Below are 12,865 nucleotides of genomic sequence, written 5' to 3'. Positions count from 1 at the left end.
CCGTGGCACCGCAAAGAGCGCTGTACAGGACAACATGGCCACTCTATATTCTTCTCTTTCTAACTCGTTGGGTCTACCACGCTATGTGACATTCAGTTGTTTTTCCGTTCGCAACGCTCCTGTCATGTCCCAGCTTAAAAAAAAAACAAATATACACTTACAGAATATAATTTCCCGCATTACTAATTCTGTTTGGAAGCAGTTGATTTTATTTGCATGAATGCTTTATTTTATTTTATGCTAGTTAAGAATGATCAGAATGAGGACAAATTAAATGTAAAGTTGCTCGAAAGGTCATTCATAGCCAGCTCCAATGACTTGTCAGTGAAGTTGGCAGCCATGGTGCAATGATTTTGGCGGGGTGTATGGCTAATGGCAGTGATCAACTATTGAAATGGATAAATATGTAAGGGAAGTTGATCTATTAACAAAAACTTCTGAAATTCTTGAAGGCTTTGGAAGGGGTGACAGTAACATCTCTACGACATGCAGGAAATTAATGGAACAAGTGGGAGAGATTAGTCAGGAGATTCGAAGTCTAAGAAATATGTTAGATGGACAGAAAAAACAGATTGAGACATGCAAGGTATGATTAGACGTTTAACATAGGTTATAATGAAATTAGGCCTATCATATGGGCAAATGCGCCGAAAGGACTATTTAAAAGGTGACACTTCGTGGATTACATTCGAGTGCCGTAATTTTCTCAGTACATACTCTACACTAGGCTTCTCTTCCACCTGTATACATAATTTAAGATGTGTGGTGCTGTTCTCCCACTATACAGTATGCAGATTTTTGTAATTCAAAATCTGAGAGTTTCCATCCACATGGACATTTAATTTCGGGATGTATATTATCATTAAACATTGGACAACCTCTAGCGGATTTTTTTCTACAAGATGTGCGTCCTACATCTAGCATATAATTATAAAATAAATTATTTATGTGGGTCTGATTATTTTTATTAATTGTATTTGTTACGGAACGGGAATTAAAGTTATTTTGATTTTTTATTGAAAACTTTGTAACGTTGCTTATGACAGGATTAGTATATTTAAATTAGGCCTACTGGAGACTATAACTTAAAGCGACTCTCTATGAACTAACAATCCCATTCTATAAAGATAAATAAGTATAGCCTGTCCCACATTGATGTAATAGATCCGATGGTGGGAGCACGAGGTACCATATCTTCCTTCTTTCCCAACAAATGTAAAAACCTAGGCCTAACAAGCATTGTCAAGGAAATAGCCATTAGTGCCCTCAAAGGATCGGTTCAGATATTGAGAAATCACTTTTATGGGTATGATAATGGAAATTTCAAGTTACCTTAACCAATGGCTAATACTTGGTTTAGATTTCAATGTCAACAATCCGTAGCTATTATTTTTCTCGTGGTGAATGTCCTTCAAATCATTCTAACATCTGATGATACTAATATCCCTTGCTTAACTGCAAATGAGCATATATTTTACTTAGGTGTAAATTTTTCTCTGACGTTTCGTATATTCGATTCCCTAACGGTTTCAAATGTAAATCATTTTACCTTTTAGGTGTGTTTCCAAATTATATACGCTTTGTCAAATCTGGCAACCTTTTCATAAAGGAAGCTTAATTTATTATTATTATTATTATTATTATTATTATTATTATTATTATTATTAATATTATTATTATGACATTTTAAAAGTTTATAAGTCCAACCGTATTTCTGGTAGGCTACATAATGCAGTTTCTTTCAAAATCATCATTCCCTGTTATCTTTCATTTCGCATGTATTATTTGGCAATCATGTAAAAGTGTTGTAATTTTTAAGAGAAAGATAACATATGGTATAAGTTCTCAGAAAAATAAAATGTAATATAACATATCAACACACCATGGTGTTCTTTAATTGAATTCCTATCGTTCCCGCTGTAACATAGGACTGTGACAAGAGTCCTCGACTTGGTGCAGTCCTTGGCCAACCTCTTCACTTCACTCCAGGTCTTCTTCTCTCTCTAGTTTTTTCTATGGTCGTACTTTTCCAGGTCTTTTTGGGATGACCCCATTTCCGAGCACTCTGAGGGTTCCAGTCCAATGCTGTCTCTTTAACAGTTCCGTCTAGCTTAGTGTATGCCCAGTCCAACACTATTTCCTCTCTTTGATTTGCACGTTGATTGGCTGTTGGTTGGTCTGAGTCCAGAGTTAATTTGTAATCACATCCGGCCACTTGACATTGAGGATAAGCTGGAGCAGTGGTTAATGAAAGCTTGAAGCTCTTGTTGATTTGCTTCGTCACCTTCAATGTTTCACAGCTGTATAAAAATATATATTTCACGTTGCTGTTGAAAAGTCGAAGCTTGATCTTTCTGGAAATAATCATATTTTTTCAGAGTAGAGTGGAACAAACACGCCATTTGCTTTGTGTATGTGGCTACAGCTTCTTTATTTGTGACGATACTTCCCAAGTATAGAAAGGATTGAGCTTGTTCGACGTCATTTCCGTTAATGGTCAATCTGGTCGCAACATTAGAGTTCTTCCTCATCTCCTTTGTTTTTCAGGCATTGATCTTGAGGCCAGCAAGTTCTGCCTCTCTTTGTAACCTGACCAATTTCTCCTCCATGTCCCGGTATCACTGTGCCATCAGGCAGATGTCATCCACGAAGTCCAGATTTTCAAGTCTGCCTTGCATCCTTCATTGCACGCCTCTTTTCCATCTCCCCCCCCCCCACCCCATCACCTTCTTCATCAGATGATTCAATACGAGCAAGAATTATGTTGGTGAGAGAATACACCTCTGCTGCACTCCTGAATGACTTGAAAGTGTTCTGTAAATTTCCCCTCATGAAGCATTTGACACTCGTAATCTTCATATATACAGGATGGAAGTAAAATAACCTTGCAGATTGAAAGGGATGATAGGGTACGCTTAAATGAGTAGAAAACCCATGTTATGTTTTGCCATTAAATGCACGGTTAATTACAAAATTAAGATTGAAGTTTCAGCAGTCAGGTAACATAGCCGTTAACACACTCTACTCGTGATACAGATGTAAGAGGTCAACGAACTCTGTGTGTCTCGGTAGGTGAGCTGCTCTCTGCCCTGATGTTGCCACTTTTCGCCTCATGCAGTGACTTGAAATTAGAGATTTTTAAAATTAAAGTTACATGAAAACCGTCCACGCTATTGAAATATGCCAGAGGGATAAATTATTCTTTATTAGATTTCCTATCAATATGGACAAACATCACGATCATGCTCGCAGTAGTTACCGAATAAGAGGTTAAACATTTGAGGGGGGGAAAAAAAAAAAAACATTTTTTCTGAAAAAACTATGAACTTTCCACTAAAATGATATTATTGTTTTCTGTTACATACAACATGAGCTATTCACTCTGAAAATCTACAAGGCTACTTCACTTCCACTCTGTATTCTTAATAGTATTGATAATCTTCATGGAGATACTGTATTTCACAAGGGTGTTTCATATAGCTAATCCTTCTGTTGACAGAGTCTAAAGCCTTTTCGAACTCGAAGGTGAGGTAAAGAGTGTGCTGCTTTTGCTCACTCTGTTCCAGGATAATTCGGAGAGTATTGATGAGGTCCAGTGTTGTTGGAAACCTGCCTGCTCTTTCCTCAGCATTGCCTCCAATGAGTTCTTGATGCGGTTCAGTATAGCTCCTTCCAACTCATTTTTTGTTAGCATATTTCTAGCTGTTTAAACAGATTCGGCATTACTTGACTCCAATAAATTAATCTTCTCTTTAGCTGTTTGTAGATGCTAAGCATATCAGGCCACATTCACCATCAAGTTAACACTTGTGCAGTTGGAAGTGGAATATTAGATGCTAGTGATCTAAATAACTGAACTCTTTGATTGGCAGTTAACAAAAAAGTGTTCTTTATGGAGGTTTGCAAGTCAGCGATCTATCAATGATGTTTGAGTGTTCATATTTCTTTATGGTGATTCATACATTCTATCTCTCATGCAGCTTCCTGCTTTTTGTTTTCACGAGGAAAAAAATCTTGTAAACTCTATAAATATGCCATATAGGTCTTAAAATATTGAAAATATTATACATTTATAAAAATGAGGAAAATATACATTTATATGCAACATAAAACAATGCTTAATAAACTCAAAAATTGATAATTCGTATATATAATGTGTAAGCATACATTTACACCCTCCAGGAAAAAATATGCACATGCATGAACTTATAAGCCCAAGTTACTATATTGTAATTGTTTTTATTCATGAAATTGCCAGTTTTTTTATTTCTGTTAATCCGTATTTTGCTAATCTGGTCAACTCTCAATCCCAATTGGTCCAGATTACAGAGGTTTTACTGTATTTGTGATTTATTTTCTAATGGTAGCATTGATCTAATTGAAGAGCTCTCTCCCAAAACAAGTTAAGTCCATTTTCAGTAATTTGACAGGAAGGACAAATTCTAGATGCTGTTTCGATTTATGTTGGATGTTTACTGATTGTCTCTTGTTATTGTACATAAATATATGTTTTCAGCATAGGTAAAATAATAAATCCTTAGTTTAAATCTTTGTTTTAAATAGGACCATTTCTGAAGAAATAAATTAATACAAACTCTGTGTGATACTATTTATTGACCAAAATCCGAGGAACAGTACAAACATGTTTGTGTTTGTAAATTTATACCTTACATTTATACAAAATTCTAATTTTACACCTCGACATGCATGCAACAACATGCTACCTACTGCCCTAAGGTCACTGGCCAACATCTGACAATAACAGGACGAAACTTCTAATAGTACGTGGAACCATGTAAACATGATTCTTTGACTCACTTCATACTCACTTGCTGTCTCCTGCATAGCTTCTGGCTGATAATCTGAATCGCCAGCATCTATTTCACTTATAACCTCCAATTTGTCACTATGAAAACCTCTGTTGTTCTCCATATTTTGGCTGACAGTGGCCATCTTCATATTTAACTGTTTCCTGAACAAATGCACATGCACGAAGGACTTCTGTTTCCTGAACAAATGTGAAGGTGCAAAGGACTTCTGTTCCCTACACAAATGCAGGAAGGACATAAAGTGTTTCGATGGAAATCAAGTTATGGACTTAACGTGTTTTGCATGAAATCGTCATGTTTCTGCCTCGATATTTACTTCATGAAAGTGAGTTTCGAGGGAAAACATACAGCAGATCTCTGATGATTGCAAAGAATACTCGGAATACAGCAAAAGTTTTTGTGGACTTGTTTTGAAAGAATAGCTCTTCAATTACAATCGTTCCCCAGATATGGTATGTATTTCAAAACAAATTGACAAGTTTGCAAACAGCCGTCAATGCTGACTGTGCCCTTTAAATAAACCACTAACCTCTTGCATTCTCTCACATATCCTTTTGGAGAGAAGGTTTCAGAAATGATATAAATCATTAAATGTCTGTTTATAATTTCAGGACCTTATGAAAGATATAAACTACATTGAGAAGTTAAATGCATATATTGAAAACAGTGCTTCAGATATGCAACTATGTAATGGTGATTCAACAGAAGAGAGTACGGTAAGGGTCTGTAGTCTGTGGATTGTAATATTTTCATGATGCTGGGAGTGTTTTACAGTACTTGCTCTATCTCAACAGGAAACATTGAAGCAGACTTACCATCCATCCTCTGCTTCTCAGCCATGGAACTTGGTGTCTCCTCAGTACTCTGTGCCATCATCAAAGAAGAGTCTTCATCATACACCATCTCGTCCTCGTATTACACCTTTATTGAGAGAGGAATTTGATGACATTCCAAAGTAAGTGTGGAAGAAATCTTGCTTCAACTCATTGGTACCTGCATTCTTAGTTAGTATCACATAACAGTAGCCTAAGTTTCTTCAATTCTTGAGGAGATAGAGCAGGAAGTTGCATAGGTGAAATGAAGGCTAACCTATGTTTCTAGGTTCAAACAGTCTGCCAAATGGTCACCAACATCTTAAAATTATAATTAAATTTATATTATCATTGTCATAATATCATCATCCATGTCCAAGCAGCCAAACTCCGCCCATGATGATATTACACTTACATACTTATAATAAATGGCTTTTAAGGAACCCTGAGGTTCATTGTCACTCTCACAGCTGTGCTTGTAAATACGCCTTGACTCTTTGTATCAGAGCTCAGAACTGAGCCATTTTTGCGTTTTAAATGTCTTGTGATGACGATACAATGTATACCTGACACTATTTGATATTTTATTACCCCATTGTCGTACAGATATTTCCACAATGTTTTCCATCTTAGCTTTGAGTTGAAAATTCTTTAAATTACATTTGTTAATGTTTGTTTTAATCTCTGTCTGCTCTTTGATCCTTCCAGCAGGTTCACAAATGCTACCTACTAAGTTCTCCCTCCTCAGTTTAGAATAAGTTTCTCAAAGTGGTAGCATGAAAGGGTTAATGGACTTTTTTTTTTTTTTACAGGTACATGAAAGGTCGACTTACATATGAAACAGTCTGTAATTTTATTGCTGCTTTTAATAGCACTTTACAAAAGAAATATCAACTCTTCAGTCGTCCTAGAAATACTCTCAAAGGGAGAATGTTGACTCAGTATGATATATATAAGAAGCAAGAAAACAAGGAGACCATAGAGAAAGGTAACTTCTATTGTCATTTTTGCTGCATGCAATGTATATGTAACTTCATAACTTATTTTGTAGAGATAGTCATTATGTAATGGTTGAACTCAAATGCAGTTAGAACAGCAAAGGTACTATCACATACTTTGATAGGTAGTGTAAATATTTGTGTAGAATTTATAAGATACAGTTTCGTGACACACTGGTGAGCCAGCCAATGATTGGCGTAAGTTGCAGGAGATTCCACCTGTTTCATAGTTGAGCACTTGAAACTAACCTTTTCACCTGGTCTCGACTTGATAACTATTTTCAAGTTATTGTACTAAATGAGGTGATATCGGAAATTTCTGAGACTAATGCTAAGAAATTACAGACTTACCTTTTTTGAATTTGACTGTCATCACCTTGAAAATAGTCCTCTTAGGAGTATCTCTTCCTTGCCTCGAAAACATGATGGAAGTCTTTTTCTAGAAGGTTCTTAAATACCGTACTGTCTGCAATTCTGTTTGGATTTCTTCTAGGGTATTGAAGCAGTTTTCCTTCAATTTGAATTTCATCTTGGGAAACAAGACGAAGTCGCAGGGGTTTAGGTCAGGATAGTAAGAAGGATGTGAGATAACCATGTTCTTTCCTGTAAAAAATTGTCTCATTTTGAGGGAGGTATGGGCAGGTGCACTGTCATGATGTAACAGCCAATTCTGATTACACCAAAGTTCTGGTCTTTCCCCCGCACATCTTCTCTCCTCAAGACATTGCAGTACAGGAACAAATTCTCAGTAAATAATACCCCTAATGTAAAAAAAAAAAAAAAAAAAAAAAAAAAAAAAAAAAAAAAAAAAAAAAAACAGCTTTTCACTGCACTCTGGAACTGCTGTGTCTTCTATGGTCGTGGTAATTTTGGGCTCTTCCATTGCAACAATTGCTATTTTGTCTTTGTGGTTGTTTTTAGCATTATTATTACTTCTATATGTCTGTGATTGTTAGCATTGGTATATCTTGGTCTTTATGGTTGTTTTTTGGAATTGCTACTTGTGGTTGCTTGTAGGAATTGTTACTACTATGTGGCTGCGATTGTTTGGAGGTATTGGAAACATTAGTTAGGCGCAATTCACACAAAGAAGACGTGGCTCGGACATTGGCTGACACATGATGACTTTTCGATTTTCTCCCATGTAAAGAAAGGTTGGCTTATCAATATATAGGGTGTTTCAGAAATACTTTGATAAACCTTGGGAGCATGTTCCTCACACCAAAACAAGGAAAAAAGTTCATATGTCCGAAAATCCTTAGTTTTTTAGTTATTAATGAAAGAACATAATGAAACATGTTAGATATTGTCGACTTGATAGCAAGTGTTGAAACTTTAATCAATTCAGAAAGTCATAATAATGAAAGTTTACGTTCAATGCATTTCGAAGTACAATCCAACAACTTAAGTTTGTAACCAATAATAATATTCATTTTGTTATATAATCAAATGATGTTTTATCGATACAAGTCTGCTGATGCACTCACTGTATCCTAGATGGCTATGTGTTGCCATGGAGTCCATGATCCGACGAGTGCATGGGTGTGTGGAAGCAAGAGGAGAAAATTTTGAACATTTGTTATGAGTTTCTGAATTGATTAACATTGCATCGTTTGCTACCAAGCTGACAATATCTAACAGATGTTTCTTTCATTAATAACTAAAAAACTAAGGATTTTCAGACATATGTTTATATGAACTTTTTTTCTTGTTTTGGTGTGAGGAACATGCCCCCAAGGTTTGTCAAAGTATTTCTGAAATATCCTATATACAGAAAGGTTGGGATGGAGACACGACATTCCTAAGTCAGCACTTTGCCTCTTTCCAGTCATGAGTGACTCTTCAAAGCGACATGTGGTGTCTGACTGTAAAAGAAAATTCGCGACGATTTTGATTTTAATATACAATTTTGTGAAGAGATTGTGTAATACGGCACTGAAACATTGGTGGGACATTATATAAAAATTCTGAAAATGGAGGATACATGTTCAATTCTTTCATCATATCGGATATGGCACACATCCTTGCTTTTTTCAACCACAAAGAGTGCAGACAAAATCTCCTCTGTTTTTTAATATTAGCGAGATGTACGAGAGCCAGAGCATCCTCATCGTCTGAAGAAGACAAGGTGAAAGCTGTGCGATGTGGAAGTGTCGCAAGGATTTTTTTACTCTTCAGTATACTTTGCTCACGTCATGTCTCCGCCCAACATCCTGTCTACGTCTTCTCTGTATGAATTGCGCCTAAGATTTTTGTTACATGTGTTTCTCGGTTCGTTGCAGATACTGATTATATCTATTTATTTATAGTTATTAATTATTATTTGTTTTATGACTGTTTGCATATGTTATATCTGTGTTTTGTTGTTTGGAGACATTGGTGATGTGTCTCTCTGGGGCTTACAGGTATCTACTTTTGTACTGCAGAAGACCTGAAGTCAATGGGAAAACTGAAGTTTGATAAGGCTGAACAGAACATAATGAATATCCTGAGACATGCAAAACGGATGAGAGAGATTCGAAGTACTGGCATTGTCCGTTACGCTGTTTTAAATTGAACATATGAATGAACAGTTACTCGTGTTACATTTTTGGATTGAAACAAAAAGAAGACAGTTATTGGCAATGCTAAGGACGTGTTAAGAAAATGTTAAAAAAGAAATACAAATGATATTTTTACAGTTTTCAATAATTTTCAATGAAATGACTGATGTTCATTATTCCATACAAGTTTCTTAAACAGTTTATTTTTCTAATTTAAAATTGATTCCTAAGGTATGAAAATAATTGTACAACAACAAAGTCTGATAATGCGACACACATCTCTGGCTGATATAATATGTGTTGTTGTTTTCTAATGCCAGGCATTTGACAATAAAGTCATTTGACCTCTTGCACTCCAATATTTTTCAAAGATATTATCATGGTCAGCCACTGAAGCACAGATTTTGAGGTGTTCCGAATCCATTTCTTGTTTTGAGTTGCACAATGGGCAGTTAGGGGAATGATATATTCCAATTCTATGCAGGTGTTTGGCCAAACAATCATGGCCTGTTGCCAATCTAAATGCAGCTACAAACTATTTTCGTGGTAAATCGGGATGCAGAGAGTTCCATTTTTTCCCTTGAGATTGTGTTATCAAATTTTGTTTGTTGAGGTCTAAGTATGTAGATTTAATAAATCTTTTCACAGAGTAATGTGTAGATTTAGTAACAGGTCTGTAAGTAGCAGTGCTGCCCTTCTTTGCTATTGTATCTGCATTCTCGTTTCCCAGGATTCCACAATGGGATGGTATCCATTGAAATACAATTCTTTTATTGAGTGATATTAATTGTGAGAGCATTTGAGTTATTTCTGCTGTTTGAGATGAAGGTGTGTGTTTAGAGACTATTGATAGAATAGCTGCTTTGGAGTCTGAAAATATAACTGCATTCTTAAATTTATTGATGTGGCATAGAAGATTCCTGAGACTTTCACTTATTGCAACGATTTCTCCATCAAAACTTGTTGTTCCATATCCAAGAGATCTATAAAGTGAGAAGAGACAGCACGTAACACCTGCACTGGCACCTTGTTCCCTGGAGATCAAGGATCCGTCGGTATATAAATGAAGTCAGTTTTGTGGAGGGTATCTAATATTAATTGTCTCTAAAGACAATTGTTTCATTATTTCAGTGTTTACTTCTGATTTCAGTATTTCTTCTGTTAAATTTAGATTATATTCTATATTTAATAGAGTTAAAGGGTTTGGTTTAATTTGTAAGTTTTCTTTTAAATTCGAGATATTGATTTTCTGTTTTAATTCTTGATATATGTATCTATTACGTTGGTCTACAAAAAAAAAAAAAAACTTTTTTGTCTGCTACTGAGGAAGTTGGCACGCTGATTCCAGTTCTGTAATAAAATTTATCGTAACACCTTAGGTTTTTGAGTAACTTTAATTTTATAGTCCCGTCGCTCTAATTTCCGGCAGCCAATTGCGTTGCAGGTCGGCTACATTTAAACGTGTGCGTCTTGTGATTCGCTGATTCATTTCTAAGGCTCGATAAATACTTAATATAATCACCCGTCACTTTAGCTCTTTAGTTGGCATTTGCAGAAAGCACACGAAGACGTTATTTGCCGCTCAGTTATTTGCTGAATTACATTGCGTTTGATTTATTATCATAGGAATTACGACATGATAATGTTTAACGGTGATGTAAATAGATTCCTCGTATGGTAGCTCGGCAACGTACGAACAAAAATGGCGAATGATACTACCTACCTAGACTTTATAGAGCCTTTACTTTCTAAGATGTAAGCAAAGAGGCAGAGTCACGCCGGAAATAACAGCATCAGGACTCTAAATCTTACTATTTAGTATATAGGCCTATCTGTACCGTAAAGTCAGAGATATAAATTGAGCTTAGTTTATATATTCTTTGAAAACTGTTATATTATATCATTTTAAATACATTTATAAGAAGATATACACTTAAAATATGTAGTAAGCACTAAAAACTCTGTTAAAAGTGCTTGAGACCTTTGCTTTTCTGCTTATGTTGGCATGTGGTTGATTACTGTAGGAACCAGCAGAAATCACCCATCATGCTCAGATCATATTGACCCTGGTACCCAGATTCCATCGTTGATATGTCCTGATGAAACCTCTCACCATGTTCGTCACTTACAGCACCGAGATTTGATGGAAAAAAGTAAAGGTGTGAATGAAGACAGTGCATTTTTAAATACATGCGACAACCTAGATACCGAAATGCTCTAAGCATGTTATATATTAGCTCAGCAAAATTATCAGCTTGATAATTTCCTAAAACCATAGTTGACACTAGTATAAATGTGTCCCAAGCTTCGAGTTCAAGAGCACTCAGTTTTGATCTGAACGTAGTGTCACACATCGACTGTCGGATCTCTGGTCCAATGAAAATTCCTGCCTTCAATTTTGCATCACTTTCCACTCTCCCAAACTTCTCCTTCAGATACTTAAAGCCTTCACTATCATGATTCAGAGCATGCACAAAGTTTTTCATTAGGCCACATTTAATGTGAAGAAGTGGAAGAAATCTTTTCTTTGTGTCAACGACTGTCTTGTGTTAAAAATTAAAAATGTTGTTTTAAAACTGTGACATGATAGAAAAAAACGGACTTCATATCTGTAATCAGCACACTTGAATTAAAATAGCAAAATCAAAATAATTAAATGGATCTAAATGTATTAAAAATGTTATTTTAAAATTGTGACGTGATAGAAGAAAACGGACTTAAGATCTGTAATCAGCACACTTAAATTAAGGTTGGTACACTTGCTTTGTTCAGTAGCAAAATCAAAATAAAATAAATTAAATGGATCTAAATGTATTAAAATGTAAAAACTAAAAATATTATTTTGAAATTGTGACGTAATAGAAAAAAACGGACTTCACATCTACAATCAGCACACTCAAATTAGGGTTGGTACACTTGTTTTTGTTCAGTAGCAAAATCACTGTAGACCAGTGTTATCAGGCAGTACATCTCACTTGATGATATGTGTCGAGGAAGAACAATTGTTTGTATACATCTGAAGTCTGATTAGTGTAATGTGTAGCTAGTCAGTGATGTATGCAATGGAAGGGGAAAGGAATTGGCCACCCTACCCCATTATCTCCTGGCCTAGTTGCCTCACAAGTGGTGCCTTCGTGGTACCACTTGTGGGGTTCAGACCTATCTTCAGACAGGTGGCTAAACAACAATATGACACAAACTCAAATAGTTGTTCAAATGTTCTAGCACTAGCAACAGTCTGTAAAATAACTTGTTGCATAGGGTCTATCAATCATGAATGATGCATCAGTTGAAATCAGTCACAAGTGGGAAGTCTTCATCAGATTGATGAGGTTGCCACTTCAGTATAACACTAACAAATGTATGATATAAGATTTTCCAAGCTGATAAGAACGTAAACCTGTCTGTTGGCAAGATATTAAACTAAATAATCTCAGACTCATGCATGACCCTAGATCATATATACCCAGATTGCTCTGCATTATAGGCTTTGACGGTAACAACTTTTGTCAGGTTTACTATGCTGCCATCTAGTTGTTACATAAGGAGTCACGTCATAACTCCCATATGAATTGGATTAGTGACTCTACTGCATCTTGTGTTCGTTTACGGCGAACGGGTGGTGATCCTGGCGGTTGTTTTCTTCAAAGTGCAACAGATTTTAACACAGCAATGAGCAATCT

General features: G+C 35.7%; 1 protein-coding gene across 2 annotated transcripts; it reads left to right on the top strand.

Moving 5' to 3' along the window:
* The first annotated feature begins 339 nt into the window (after positions 1 to 339).
* LOC138704744 (SKA complex subunit 1-like) lies at positions 340 to 12,036 on the top strand. 2 transcript variants are annotated; one of them, XM_069832919.1, is made up of 5 exons: positions 340 to 586; positions 5,441 to 5,545; positions 5,639 to 5,784; positions 6,454 to 6,629; positions 9,045 to 12,036. In XM_069832919.1, exons 1-5 carry the CDS (start codon positions 395 to 397, stop codon positions 9,194 to 9,196), a joined length of 771 nt encoding a protein of 256 aa, XP_069689020.1. In that variant the 5' UTR covers positions 340 to 394; the 3' UTR covers positions 9,197 to 12,036. The 2 variants fall into 2 exon arrangements, with proteins under 2 accessions (XP_069689020.1, XP_069689019.1); XM_069832918.1 differs by having other exon boundaries at positions 341 to 586; positions 5,624 to 5,784.
* The last annotated feature ends 829 nt before the right edge of the window (positions 12,037 to 12,865 follow it).

The sequence above is a fragment of the Periplaneta americana genome, chromosome 8 (assembly GCF_040183065.1).
Source record: "Periplaneta americana isolate PAMFEO1 chromosome 8, P.americana_PAMFEO1_priV1, whole genome shotgun sequence".
In the NCBI taxonomy this organism is placed as follows: Eukaryota; Metazoa; Arthropoda; class Insecta; order Blattodea; family Blattidae; genus Periplaneta; species Periplaneta americana.
The sequence above is the reverse complement of the archived record's forward strand: the minus strand, read 5'-3'. Positions and strand labels throughout refer to the sequence as shown.

What these genes read in the sequence shown, in the direction of transcription:
- LOC138704744 (XM_069832918.1), top strand. Translation starts at nt 395, where the DNA reads ATGGATAAATATGTAAGGGAAGTTGATCTATTAACAAAAACTTCTGAA. An exon ending in AACAGATTGAGACATGCAAG is followed by an intron (nt 587 to 5,440) that starts GTATGATTAGAC and finishes TTATAATTTCAG; the next exon opens with GACCTTATGAAAGATATAAA. An exon ending in ATTCAACAGAAGAGAGTACG is followed by an intron (nt 5,546 to 5,623) that starts GTAAGGGTCTGT and finishes CTATCTCAACAG; the next exon opens with GAAACATTGAAGCAGACTTA.